The sequence below is a fragment of the Peromyscus californicus genome, unplaced genomic scaffold (genome assembly GCF_007827085.1).
Source record: "Peromyscus californicus insignis strain IS unplaced genomic scaffold, ASM782708v3 Scaffold_24__1_contigs__length_46423439, whole genome shotgun sequence".
In the NCBI taxonomy this organism is placed as follows: domain Eukaryota; kingdom Metazoa; phylum Chordata; class Mammalia; order Rodentia; family Cricetidae; genus Peromyscus; species Peromyscus californicus.
The window spans coordinates 28580589-28593046 of NW_026294535.1; the positions used below are offsets into that span (position 1 = coordinate 28580589).

A 12458-nucleotide genomic window follows, 5' to 3' on the forward strand; every position below is an offset into this window, starting at 1 on the left:
TAGCTATTTCAATATCTTTTTTCTATTTAGTACCCGACCATGGGACCCACTTAATGATATGATACAATTTGAAAAGGATGGTGTTATCCAGACCAAAGTGAAACATCGCACTCCAATGGTATGTAACACAAAAGTAGGTAGGTCTGATGGGCTATGAATTTCCTTTGTCTTTTTCGTCTTTCTTTTTTCCTTTTTTGTTTTGTTTTGTTTCGTTTTTGTTTTTGTTTTTCGAGACAGGGTTTCTCTGTGTAGCTTTGGAGCCTGTCCTAGAACTCACTCTGTAGACCAACCTGGCCTCAAACTCACAGAGATCCACCTGCCTCTGCCTCCTAAGTGCTGGGATTAAAGGCGTGCACCACCACCACCTGAATCAAATCTGCTAAATCTTTAGTATCATGACAGTTACATCTGAAATTTAAAAATTTAGGTTAGTAAAGTGACATCACAGGTAACTTCAAGCTCTTGACACCCCAAACACCAAAAAAAAAAAAAAAAGCAGAATCTACCAGAACTCTCCAAATATTGAAACATTTGCAGCAATTAAGGAAGTGAAGGACTGACCAGAAGGGGCTTCCAAGCAGCAGGAAGACATCATTATGGTATTGTAGAAGTCCTTGCCTCGCCTCTTCCTCGGCACAGCTGCAGTCTTGTGAGGTCTGTGTTCCAGTGTAAGTCCCTGATGCCAGAAGGAACAGCAGACCTCACACGCGCTCACATGCATGCACATTCGAGGGCACACACACAGGCACGTGCACATCCCCCCACCTCTCGGAGTACCTAGAGGGCAAATGTGGAGGCAGTCATTTCTGAGAGTGTCAGCAACAAGAAATTATACAAAATATGAGAGCTGAAAAGTACAGAAATGGGAAGACTGTGCTAGAGAGTCTAACAACAGATTTAAGTAGGTACAAGAGAGAATCAGTTACGTAAGAGATAAAACTATTCAAATTATCCAGTATGAGAAAGAGAGGGAACAAATGGAAGAAAAGTAAACAGACCCTGAGAGACCCGCAGGAGCACCCTCTGGTGGGTTGTGTGAATTATGGAGTCTACAAGATCAGGGACAGAAATGGATGAAACATGCTTAATTAAAGGCTCCAGATGCCAGACAACACTGATGAATGACTCTGGCAGCATTGCAGGGTATAAAATGGACACACATATAACATTTGTGTGTCTATATAGTGAGGAATTGCAAAAGGAAATTAAGAAAGCAGTTCAGTTTATAGTAGCATTCAGAAGAGTAAAATCCCGACAGTAAATGAAACTAAGATGTGGAAGGCTTGTGCAGTGAACACTGTAAAGCATTGCTAAAGAACTTCAGTAAGACAGGAATAAGTGAAAAGATTGCCTGTTTTCTTAGGCTAGAAGAGTTCATGTTGGTGCCCCAAAATAGTGCTACCCCAAAACCATCTGTAGAAGTGGAAGAGCTGATCCCCAAATACATATGGAATTGTGAGGGTCCCTGCATAGATAAAACAATCTCTTTGTTTGTTTGTTTGTTTTACAGCAAAGTTGTAAGACATATTTTCCACATCAAAGTTTATCCCAAAGCCACCGTAATCAAAGCAGTCATTTTGATATAAAGACAGGCTTCGTATATAGGCCAGTGGCATAAAATGAGTCCAGTTTAAGCCCATAAAAGTTATGTGTGAGGGGCTGGACAAATGGCTCAGTAGTGAAGAACATTTAGTATTTTCCCGGAAGACCTGGGTTCCATTCCAAGCACCCACATGGCTGCTCCAACCATCTACAATTCTAGTTCCAGGGCTCTGCACTCTGTTCTGGCTGCCTCAGGTATTGCATGTATGTGTGGAGACACCCTCAAGTAAACACTCATACACATAAAATAAGTTTTCAAAAAAAGTTTGAAAATTATTGTAGACAATTATTTCTCCCACTCCTTGGAAAAATATTAGTCTCTTGAACAAATGGTACCGAGCCATAGCCACCTGACTTCTACTGTACAGAAAGTAACTTAGAATGGATCTATGTATAAAATGAGAGGTAAGACTGTAAAATTCTTAGAAAACAGTGTAAGTCATCATGACCTTGTCTTTGGAAATAGATTCTTAATAAGACACTAAAAGCACTAATAGCAATAGCAACCAGAAAGTTAAACTATGGGCGATCGAGAGCTGGCCCAGCAGTTAAAAACACTTGCTGCTCTTGTAGAGGACCAACTCTCAATTGTCCATAACTCCCACTTCAGGGGCTCTCATGCCCCCATGTGGCCTCTACCAGCACCAGGCACACGTGTGGTCCATATATAGTTTCAGGAAAGCACCCACACACAAGTAAACAAACAAATAAGTAAATCTTACTTAAACATTTTTAAACATCAGATGATGCCATGAAGAAGGCAAAAAGACAAGTTACAGAATGAAAGAAACTATTTGCTAATCATTTATCTAACAACGTTTAAATATCCAAAATATTTAAAGAATCCCTGACTTAATGAAAGACATCCTGGTTTAAAAAAAAAAAAAAGGCAAATGACTAGATTAAACATTTCTCCAAAGAAGATACACAAATGGCCAAAACCACATAAAAATGTTAATATTAGTATATGAACTGCAACTCAAAATCACAATTAGTTTGTCTCTTCCCACTTAATTTGTGATAAAAAATTAAAATAGGAAATAAAGTGTTGGTGAAGATCGGGGAAACCAGAGCCCAGTGCGTTGTTGATGGGATGTAAAACTGCAGCCAGGGGGAATCACAGTTTAGACGGTCCTAAGAGAGTATCGAACACAAAATGACCACGTGACCCAGCTCTTCTGTTCCAAAAGAGGTGAAAATCAGAAGTGGAAATATGATGTGACAGTATTCATTGCAGGATATTCACAGTGGCCGGGGGAGAGCAGCAGGGCAGGATCCTTTGGCGGATAGGTGCGTAAACAAAGCAGTCTGTCCATAGAAGGGGATGTTAATAAAATAAACATGTTATGAAATACTCCACTCCATGCTTCCACACGGACAAACTCTGAAGGACAAATGTTCTACAGTTTCCAAGCAGGCAAATTCCCAGAGTCAGAAAGTAGATTACAGGCTCCCAGTGACCTGAGGAAGAAGAGGGTGGACAGTTACAGAATCTTGAAGATGGCTATAGTCAACATTGAGATGATTACTGCTAGCAGGTTGTATGTAGTAGTTTTAAAATGGCAGAACTCTATCATATATACGTGCTATCACAATTTTAAATTGCAAACTTGGTTTGGATTTATTTTTTCAGACAGGGTCTCACTATGTAGTCCTGGTTAGCCTGGATTTCACTGTGTAGACCATGCTGTTCTCAAACGCAGAAACTTACCTGCCTCTGCCTCTCCTGAGATTGGGGTGTAAAATGTTTTTAGATCATGTCCCACTGATAAGGTGGAGACACATGAGACGTGCACTTCCTTCTAAATAGACTACAGATCACAGTGAGTCTTCATACTTCTGTATGTATGAAGTCTGTATACCAGTCAGGAATGGGAAGGAAATTACTTCATACATTTCTTCTTTTTAGTCTTTGTGTCCAGTTGAAATCCACTAAGACAGTGGAATGCTAAGTGCAGTGTGTCTTACTTGTTAAATTTTGTCAGATTGTGCTTTGATTCCCAAACATCACATCCATCAGTGGTTTTGACAGTTGTACAGGTGGTTTAGTTACAGGATATAATGCAAACTCACCTAATAGCAATAAGATTTATTTCAGGTTAGTGTTCCAAAAATGAAGCATAAACCAACAAGGCAACAGAAGAAAGTGACGAAAGGCTATTCTTCCCCAGAGCCCGACCTCCAGGACTCATCTGGAAGTGAAGGTAAAGATATTTATCACAGACCGTTGACTGTGAACACATTTTAAAGAAATCTTTTACTGTGCTGTTAGGTATGTGTAAGTGGTTTTCAGATTAACTCAAGAATGTGAGCGTTTGTATGGAGACAGGAGGTGGGTGTGATGCTGTTTCGGACCCTAGATGAGCTGACCCTGAGATAAAGGCATGGGAATGAAGAAGGGTGGGATGCAGAGAAAAAAACGCCACAGTAGCAACCCTTTGGCTTTTCCGTGAAAACCTGTTGATTAAATTCAAGAAGCAGATTTGAAGTTTTGAGTCAGTTCGTGTTTCAAAAGAGTTTCTCATTCCTAAATTAACTAGTAGTGTTTGGAAGATGCAGACAAGTGAGAATATAAATATGTAAACTCATGAACTACTAGATTAAATAGTGTCTTGACCAAGTCAGATACTGTGTGAACTGTCTCAAACTATATTGAGATACAATTAAGAAGGGATTAAGGTAACATCTTAGACACTGTAGGAAACTGAAAAAGTAATTTTTAAAAATCTCCTTAAACTCAGTCTATGAGTTTATACTAAACTAGGGAGCCTAATTTACCTACAGAGGCAACACTAGAGTAATAAATAGTAAATATAAGGACATAGATGATAAGTGATGACGGACTTAAAAGAAAGGGGCTCAGTGTGGGTTGGGGAAGGTTCTTGGACGATCCCTGATGAGTTACTAGACTGTCCAGTGACTTGCTACCCCAGGCCTGGGACATACCTGGGATAGCATCCTGAACTAAGCTGGCAGTACAGGGATGTGGGTGATAGCAGAAAGAGAATGCTACAGTGTTACTGTTATTTTACAACAGAGGAGACCCAACAGGAACTCTGAACCTTGGAACTCATTAGCCTGCACAAGGTCACAGAGCTCGTAGGATAGGTATGTGGAGTGGTACCTGATGTAGAGATATTTTTAGTTCTTTCATTGGCTTTCTTTTCAATACCCTGTATTTCCTGTAATGTGTCTGCTGCTGTTTATTGACCACTTGATGCCTAACAGTTGTGTGGACTTGGGGCAATCCTATTAACCTTAGTTGAAGAAGAGAAACCTGGAGAGAGAAATGTGAGCACAGTTGGAAAGGGAATGAAGTTAACAGTAGCACGAGTTAAAGGTGCTCGCAGAGCTGAGTTCTTCAGATCTGTGCCAGCGGCTAGGGGGAGAAGAGACTTTTATTTTCCCAAAATTAATACAGATTTTAAATGAATTCTTTTTGCTTGTTTTAATGAATTAAAAAAAAAAAACTGATTCGGGCTGGAGAGGTGCTTCAGAGGTTAAGAGCACTGGGTACTCTTCCAGAGGTCCTGAGTTCAATTCCCAGCAACCACATGGTGGCTCACAACAATCTCTAATGAGATCTGGTGCCCTCTGCTGGTTTGAAGACATACATGCAGACGGAACACTGTATACACAATAATAATACAATAAATAAATCTTAAAAAAAAAAACTGATTCCACAAGTAATTTGTAACTACTCTATGCAGTGTTCCAGTTTTGGTTTGATATTTTTGAGACTTTAAAAGTGCAGAATATTTATTTTGTTAATCTGTAGGCCATTCAAACCAATGTGTAGAAAAATTTTTATTATACAAGTCAATAAATTCAACTATAGATTGTGACTATAACTTCATTCTAAATGTCTTTTAGCTCAATCTGTAAAACCGAGTACACGAAGAAAGAAGGGGATAGACCTGGGAGACATTCAGAGTTCCATTGAATCTATAAAACAAACCCAGGAAGAGATTAAAAGGTAATATATTCTGACAGAGACCAGTTGTTTGTGTCCAGAGGGGTAAAGACACTGTTAAGGGAAATCATGCAAACTTTCCATTCTATGACCCGGCTAAGGTTTAAAAACAGAGCCCTGGCCTCTGGTGCCTGAAGTCTGAAGCTTACAAATTCCTCCCACACTGAACTACTAGGAGGTAGGGTTGTTTCTGAGAAAGCTGACAGACTTGCTTGTTCCCGCGGTCCCCTTTGTGTATGGCTAAGATGTAATTGTAATGTATCACTTCTTAACATAACTGAAATACTTGCTTAGCAGTGGGTAAATAGTCACTGCTCTGAGACCAGGACTCTCTCTCACACACACACACACACACCACTTGATGATCTAGCACCTAACAGTTATTAACACTTAACAGAGGGTCCTAGAGGAAAGGTGTTTCCTTTCCTGTTTCATTACTGAGACTAGCTACATGAGCTTTAAAAATGTTTACTATTAAGCCTTCCTGCTTTTTATGCATGCATCACTCAGTGCTGGATGTAAGTTCAGGGTAATTAAATACGAACAGTCTTTCTCTGTTCTTGGAGCTGCAGTTTTATCTTCAGCCTCTTTGCTGTTCCCTGGACCTGTCCTGTCCCGTGCTTCTGTCGTATGAAGCTTCTCATGTCTACCATGCCGTGTGTGCATGCTCATGTTTGGACCATTGCCCATACTGCAGTTGGCTTCTCAGATTGCCCTTCTTTCCTTTATTCATCAAGAAAAGCTCTGGCCAGCACCCCTGATGTGCACACCCTCAGTCACAGCACTCAGGGGGCAGAGACAGACCAGGGGTGAAGGTGCACACCCTTAGTCACAGCACTCAGGGGGCAGAGACAGGCCAGGGGTGAAGGTGCACACCCTTAGTCACAGCACTCAGGGGGCAGAGACAGGCCAGGGGTGAAGGTGCACACCCTCAGTCACAGCACTCAGGAGGTAGAGACAGGCAAATCTCTAGCCTGCTCTAGGTAGAGTATTGCAGGGGATTGATGGGAGGGAGACACACTGTCTCAAAAAGAGAGACAGAAAAGAACATTTCTGCATATCCCTTAGGTTGCTTTCACATGTCACCTTCTTGCAGCCGTGTGGCCGTTTACCCTGCCTGCCCTCTGCAGGAGCTGGCCTGACATTCCCTCCAGCCTCCTTTGGAGCATCCTGCAGAGTTGCTCTTAGGTGTGCTGTTGGCGCCTCTGGACTGTGAGCTCCTTCAGAGCAGACAGCATGACCTCTTGGGTATCATCAGACCTTAATCAGGCCTTAAATTGGTGTCCACATTATATAATTTCAGTATATGTGTAAACCTCCTTGGTTGTGTTTGCCGCCTGTTTTTCATAGCACAATTCCAAAAAAAAAAGTAACGGTGATTGACTCATGAGTCGCTTTTAGCCAAAAACATTTAAGATGTCATGAAGAGACTATATTTCTTGACTAAATTCACATTTTTTTTGTAGCATAAGAAGGCTATTGAGTATTCTTCAATTTGAGGTTGTTAGGAATTCTGTTGCATTTTTTCCTTTTGGAATTTTTACTCCACTCCTGTCTCTCAATTAAAGATAAAAGAAACTTAGTCAACTAAAGAGCAAATACCTTTCTTAAAACTACTGTGGTAACAGAGATGATAATATATTTTTGTATTATTAAACTGTGATGATTCTCTTTAATATGCCACAAAGTAAATACAGTGTACTTAAAAGCACATTAGCCTGAATTTTGGCATCTCAGATCTTGGTTAGAGTAGTAATTGATTGAACTAGTTACTTGAGGTAATATAATTAGACACTTTGTGACAATATAATAATTATAATAATGATGTTTTGTACTAACATTTCTGAAAAATAATTATCAAGTTTATTGTTTATTTTGTAGAAACATTATGGCTCTTCGAAATCATTTACTTTCGAGTACACCGGCTACAGATTATTTTCTGCAACAGAAAGACTACTTCGTCATTTTCCTTCTGATTTTGCTTCAAGTCATAATAAACTTCATGTTTAAGTAGAAGTTCTCAACAGTTGAATCACTGAACTGGAAAGATCAGATTTGGCTTGGGACCAGTGTTCAAATTGGTTTGCTCTTTATTAAAGCATCACAATCTTTCTAAATCCAACAAACAAAACTAGGAGATAAATGTAGAAGTGTCTGCTACTTTTCACGTCTCTATCCTTAAGCAGAAACAAGAGCTGTTCTGTTTGGTTGTTAAAATTGGCTATGTGTTAAGTGCCAGAACACTTGTGTGAGACTGTGCCTACATGTGAGTATAATAAATCCACATGTGTACACAAGAACTCTTACCTGACAGTAGTTTCTGTGTTCTGCCGTATGTTAGGAAATATTCTGATACCATTGTTCATAACAGAAATGCCATCAATCTTATAAATATATGTATAGTCAACTATTTTCTTCAGAAGACTGGCATACAACCTTTATTAAGGAATTACAGTGGAGAAATGATAGATAATAGATATATTATGACTAAGTCAATACATACTGTTAAAACGATCTCCAAGGTATCTAGCTCAGTTGTCTTAGAAACACCAAGAAAAAAGTGTGAGTGGTCAGAATTAATATATTGTGAGGAACAAGTAGAAAGTTTTTAATAGTTTACACGGAAGATTTTCTAACCCCTAGAACTTAATGTTACAGATGTAGGTATATCCGTAGTTATATATATATCAATATTAAAGACTGGTCTCTAGCTACATGGATCTGTGTGTTACAGTCCCACCTTAAGCACTTGCTGACAAATGGTCAAGTTTGTTTGCCATCCTTTCCTGGTTTTGTTAAGTCAGCTAGTCTAGGACATCGTCCAGATGTCGTCCAGATGTTAGTGTTTATAGGGTATGTGAAATCCTGATCATTTGGTGTTTCTTTATGGAAAACATTTTAACATTCATTTTGACACTGGAGTGCTCAGTGAGTAAATAGAGAAAAATTCTAATATTTTACTTTAGAAGCAAAAAAAAAAAAAAGGCAGTAAGAAAAGACTGCAGTGGCCTTTATTTTAAGAACATTAAAATCAACTTGCTTAAATGTGCAATAAGTTGAGCATTTGAGAATATGAAGTTAGGAAGTTTATCATCTCTTTCCATCGTCCTGTTTCCAGCCACAGTTCTGTACAAGTCCTTTTGTCCAGGCTCAGGCAGGTTTTGTTACTAAAGGTTTTTGCCTATTTCTTCAGTTTAATATTTTGACTTTTTATTATTGTCAAAAAACACTTCTTTAAAAGGTTAATTAAGTTTTGGAACATGTCATAAAATTTAGATTCCTCCAAACTACAGGTTACAGAAAGTTTATACAGTAAAAAATTCAGAAAGAGCTGTTGGTCTGGCTCCACCTGCCCTCAGCTAGGGAGAGGCTGAGGTGCAAGTCAGTCAGCTGAGATGGAGCGGCAGTCAGCTCTGTGTGAGGACTGCAAAGCCAAGAGATGACAGCTTCATTGCTGCAGCTGCTTGTAACTATCTCCAGTACCTTCGGGTCCCACAAAAAGCCATTTCCCACACGGTCGGTGTTTGCAAAATAGGGCTGTACTTCATAGGAAAATATTTTAAACTTTTAAACAGCGTAAGCAAGGTGTACCTGTCTCCAGTATTTCATTATTATGGAGTTTGGGGTTATATTTCATATTTGTCAATATATTTTTTGTATTTCATATTCTACTACCAATATTTTGCTCAACTGCCTATTCATTGATGTGATATTTTGTAAATATTGTACAACTTGATCTTTATATGATTTTAAATTAGTATTAATTTATATTATATATAACTTAATTGGTTGATCACTAAAAGTTGTTTCATCATTAAACCCTGAAATATTCAATTGTTGGTGACCTTCCTTAGGGCTCTGTCTTACTCCTTTGTGTTGTCACATGTGGTCTGAACAGTGCTTTATTTGTATTGGTATCTGAGACTGGAAAGGTAGTTATTTTGTTTTTTAATTTCACTTCAGAGCTGATGTTAATGGGTCCTTGCCCAAGGAGTCAGAAGCTAATGAACAGGGTGACTGTTTCTTACACACTGAAAGCTAATGTTCAATCAGATGTTTCTCTGACGCTTTTAGTTGTAGGAGTTTCTTTCTGTGAACTGAATACAAAACTCAGGAACTGGTGGATTCTTCTAGAAGTCCTTTGAACAGTGTAGAGTTGACCTTGAGTCTAGCCAGACTGTGTGACCTGACTTTTGAACATTCTGATCTGAGGGTTATCTTTCTTCAGAAATGGTTTCATAATGTGTGTGAGTCACTCTTGCAAACTGTCTGAAAACTCCACGCAGTTTGTGACGCTGTGACCAGTTTTCTTCATTTATCTAAAACCTTGTTTTCTCACATGAAAATTTAGATGAGTAGTAATAATTATTGACATTTTCATCTTTCAGTTGTTAAATGTCTTTAGTTGTCCCCCGTTTAGAGAGATGTTGCTGGTTAGGAAATACAGTCATAGGCATATGAGATGTTAGTGTGCTGCAGCAGGAGACGTTTAACCCGTAGTTCTTATTGATGCTTGTTTTGGTGTGTGTAGGACTTAGAAAGGTACAGTGGTCATCTCTGTCACAGCTCAGTTGACAGCTGCATTCCATTGAGCAGTTGGCCTCGTAAGATACAGTCCTCATTTCCTATTTCATGCTTTTGTGCCTTTAAGGAGATACTTTTATTATTTTGTGTTACAGAACTATAGTGTGTTCCAAGTATTCGTGGGCTTATTTGTCACAAAAGGTCATTTCTCTGTGTCACTTTATTTCCTTTTCTATAGCAGAAGATGATGTAAACAGTCATGCTGTACTTTTATAAGGGTTTGTCTAGTTACCGATTTCAAATATATTCTTACTCAGACATCATCGATGTAAACTTAATTCTGAGTATTGTAAACAGTGCCTTTTTGATGGAATTCACACTGTTTTGGGTGTCAATGCGTGCCATATTCACAGAACTTTGTGGAAGGCAGTTTTAACTTTTTGAAGAATATCTTCATCAAAATTTTAAAAAACAAATGTATAAAATTCCATCTTTTTCCGGTGTTTAGCATTTCTAGTCAGCAGTAAATAGTTTTGTTTTGCGTTTTTGTCTTATGTACAGGGATGATGGCATAAGATGAGCCATACATGAGCCTACAGGTTACTTTGAATTATGTTAAATATAAATAAAATATTCATGTTTATATCAAACTTTCCAATTTGACCTATAGGGGGGAACCTCCCATAATTCAATGAGTTTACATTTCAACCTCTTTGTTATTTGACTACCTGTATAAAGAGATTCTTTAAAATGTAAACCTGCCACCGCTGCATAAGTTGGTTTCATTTTATTACGTACTTTGTGGGTTTAGTATATCCACTTTTTGTTACAATTACAATACTATTTTGTTACAATTTTTAATTGAAGATGGACTGTTAAAATTGTACAGGACCAGGGTCTATTAATAAGATTAACATACTTAGTGAGAGCCACAGGAAAACCTTGACAAAAATGAATGTGTTTATACTTTATGAAGTATTTAGAAAAATTAGCCTCTTCATTTATCATGAAAGTTATTTTACTACCATAATATTGAAATTCTTTATTTGAAAAAAATTGCCATGAAACATTTGAATGATGAGCCACAGACCTTCAGTTGGGTTTATATTCACCTTTTGGCATGTTAAATACACATTTAATTTTAAATACATCAGTTAATGGCTGTTTATAAAGTCAAGCACTACCACTGGTCAGTTTTCTATGATAGGCTATGAGTGTGTTGTTACCCGCAGTTTCAGTTAAATTCTCTTAAGGTGCACAGTAAATGTATAGATAGTCACAGGCGGTTTTGTAATGTATACATTTCTAATCTATTATTCCTAACCTGTCATGTTTGCAGAGAGAAAAGAATTTTTCTAATGATCTGTAAAATTATGTTAACTTCTACAAGTAGGTATTCTAAATAAACTTTTTTTAAAAGCAATCTGATCCAATGACTCCTGATATAATGTAGTAACTAAATTAATCTTCTCTCATTTTGCTTTGTTTGGGGGTGTGTATGCAAAAGGGACAGGCTTGACAGGGATTTAACCTAATCCCTAATGTATGTTTTTCTAGATAAGTGGAAATTATACATATTTCATACATTAAAAATGAGGCTCAGAGTTTCTAGATGACCTCAAGAACTAAACAGTAAGAGTGAAAGCACAATCTTTCTGAAAAGCTAAAAACGTTTTGAATCATGTCTACACAGTGCACTGTGCACTGTGTATTTAAATGTTTGAAATAACCCACTACTTAAGTCTATATTACGATAATGACAAGTGATGAATACAACCTGGAAAAAAAGCAGTACCATTGAACATTTAAATGTTGTACCCTCTAGTTACCTGTTAGTGAGGAGTCCATACTGAGTAAACCTCAAATAAGCTCCAGGACAGTTTTACTCCTGATTTCCTCCTCCTTTCTCCCCATCCTAGCTTACCCCTCAGAATCCATTTGCTACTTCTAGAAATAACAGGAGAACCTACAATGGTCTGTCTTGCATGGGAATATGGATTAGGAAAAATCCTCAGTGTTAAACATCAGTGTGTATCTACAAGATCACTTTTTTGCTAATACTGACGTGTTTGATCTGCATTCTTACGGATATAACAGCCCAAGAGTTATGATCCGCCATAAGAATGTTGTGAGTAAATGACAAATACTTGACTCTACTTGCTCCGTGTTAGAAACTGTACAAAGTACTTTCTAGTGTATATACCTCGGAACTTTTTTTTTCAGTGTATGATCTCCATTTTTTTTTTTTTTTAATGAGGAAAGCAAGGACCACGTAAGTTATTTGCTGAATGTCATGGATGATTGACTGGAAGGACCACCTCAGCTATGAATTCAGAGCCCATGCTTTCCCTGAAGCCTG

At 38.1% G+C, this 12458-nt stretch overlaps 1 protein-coding gene across 11 annotated transcripts in view; it reads left to right on the plus strand.

Moving 5' to 3' along the window:
* The window catches only part of Osbpl8 (oxysterol binding protein like 8), a 151609-nt gene extending 140082 nt beyond the window's left edge, over positions 1 to 11527 (plus strand). For 8 of the 11 annotated variants that reach the window (XM_052753317.1, XM_052753318.1, XM_052753322.1 and 5 more), the window contains 4 exons: positions 31 to 133; positions 3701 to 3806; positions 5476 to 5578; positions 7457 to 11527. In XM_052753317.1, the coding sequence (XP_052609277.1) occupies positions 31 to 133; positions 3701 to 3806; positions 5476 to 5578; positions 7457 to 7589 (445 nt within the window). In that variant the 3' untranslated portion in view covers positions 7590 to 11527. The remainder of the gene's footprint in view (positions 1 to 30; positions 134 to 3700; positions 3807 to 5475; positions 5579 to 7456) is intronic. The other 3 variants (XM_052753319.1, XM_052753320.1, XM_052753326.1) reach the window with 1 other exon arrangement.
* The last annotated feature ends 931 nt before the right edge of the window (positions 11528 to 12458 follow it).